At 56.3% G+C, this 332-nt stretch overlaps 1 protein-coding gene across 1 annotated transcript in view; it reads right to left on the reverse strand.

Annotated features, from left to right (window-relative positions):
• Nucleotides 1-42: 42 nt before the first annotated feature.
• The window catches only part of EMH_0016630 (uncharacterized protein), a gene marked incomplete at both ends in the record, with an annotated part of 2,242 nt that continues 1,952 nt past the window's right edge, over nt 43-332 (reverse strand). The window contains one exon of the mRNA XM_013500680.1: nt 43-330. Coding sequence (XP_013356134.1) covers nt 43-330 — 288 coding nt within the window. The remainder of the gene's footprint in view (nt 331-332) is intronic.

Here is a 332-nt window from a genome sequence, read left to right on the forward strand (position 1 = left end):
GTGTGTGTGTTTTGGGTTGGAGCAAAGAATGCTGCGGGGTGTTTAAGGAGACAGGCTGAGGAGCGAGCAGCTCTGTCTCTTCGTCTCTCTATACAAACACTGCAGATGCTGCAGCTGCTGCTGCTGCTGCTGTTGCTGCTGCTGCTGCTGCTGTTGCTGCTGCTGTTGCTGGTGGTGGGGGTGGGGGTGGTGTTGCTGCTGCTGTTGATGTTGGTCGGGCTGCGGGAAGGGTGGGTGCCACCCCATATGCTGATACAATTGCTGCTGCTGCTGCTGCAGGAAAGAGACAGCTGCGGTATATGTTTCTGTAGAGAGACAACGGAGACACCAGG

Source organism: Eimeria mitis, genomic scaffold (genome assembly GCF_000499745.2).
Source record: "Eimeria mitis Houghton genomic scaffold, Emh_scaff573, whole genome shotgun sequence".
Lineage (NCBI taxonomy): Eukaryota > Apicomplexa > Conoidasida > Eucoccidiorida > Eimeriidae > Eimeria > Eimeria mitis.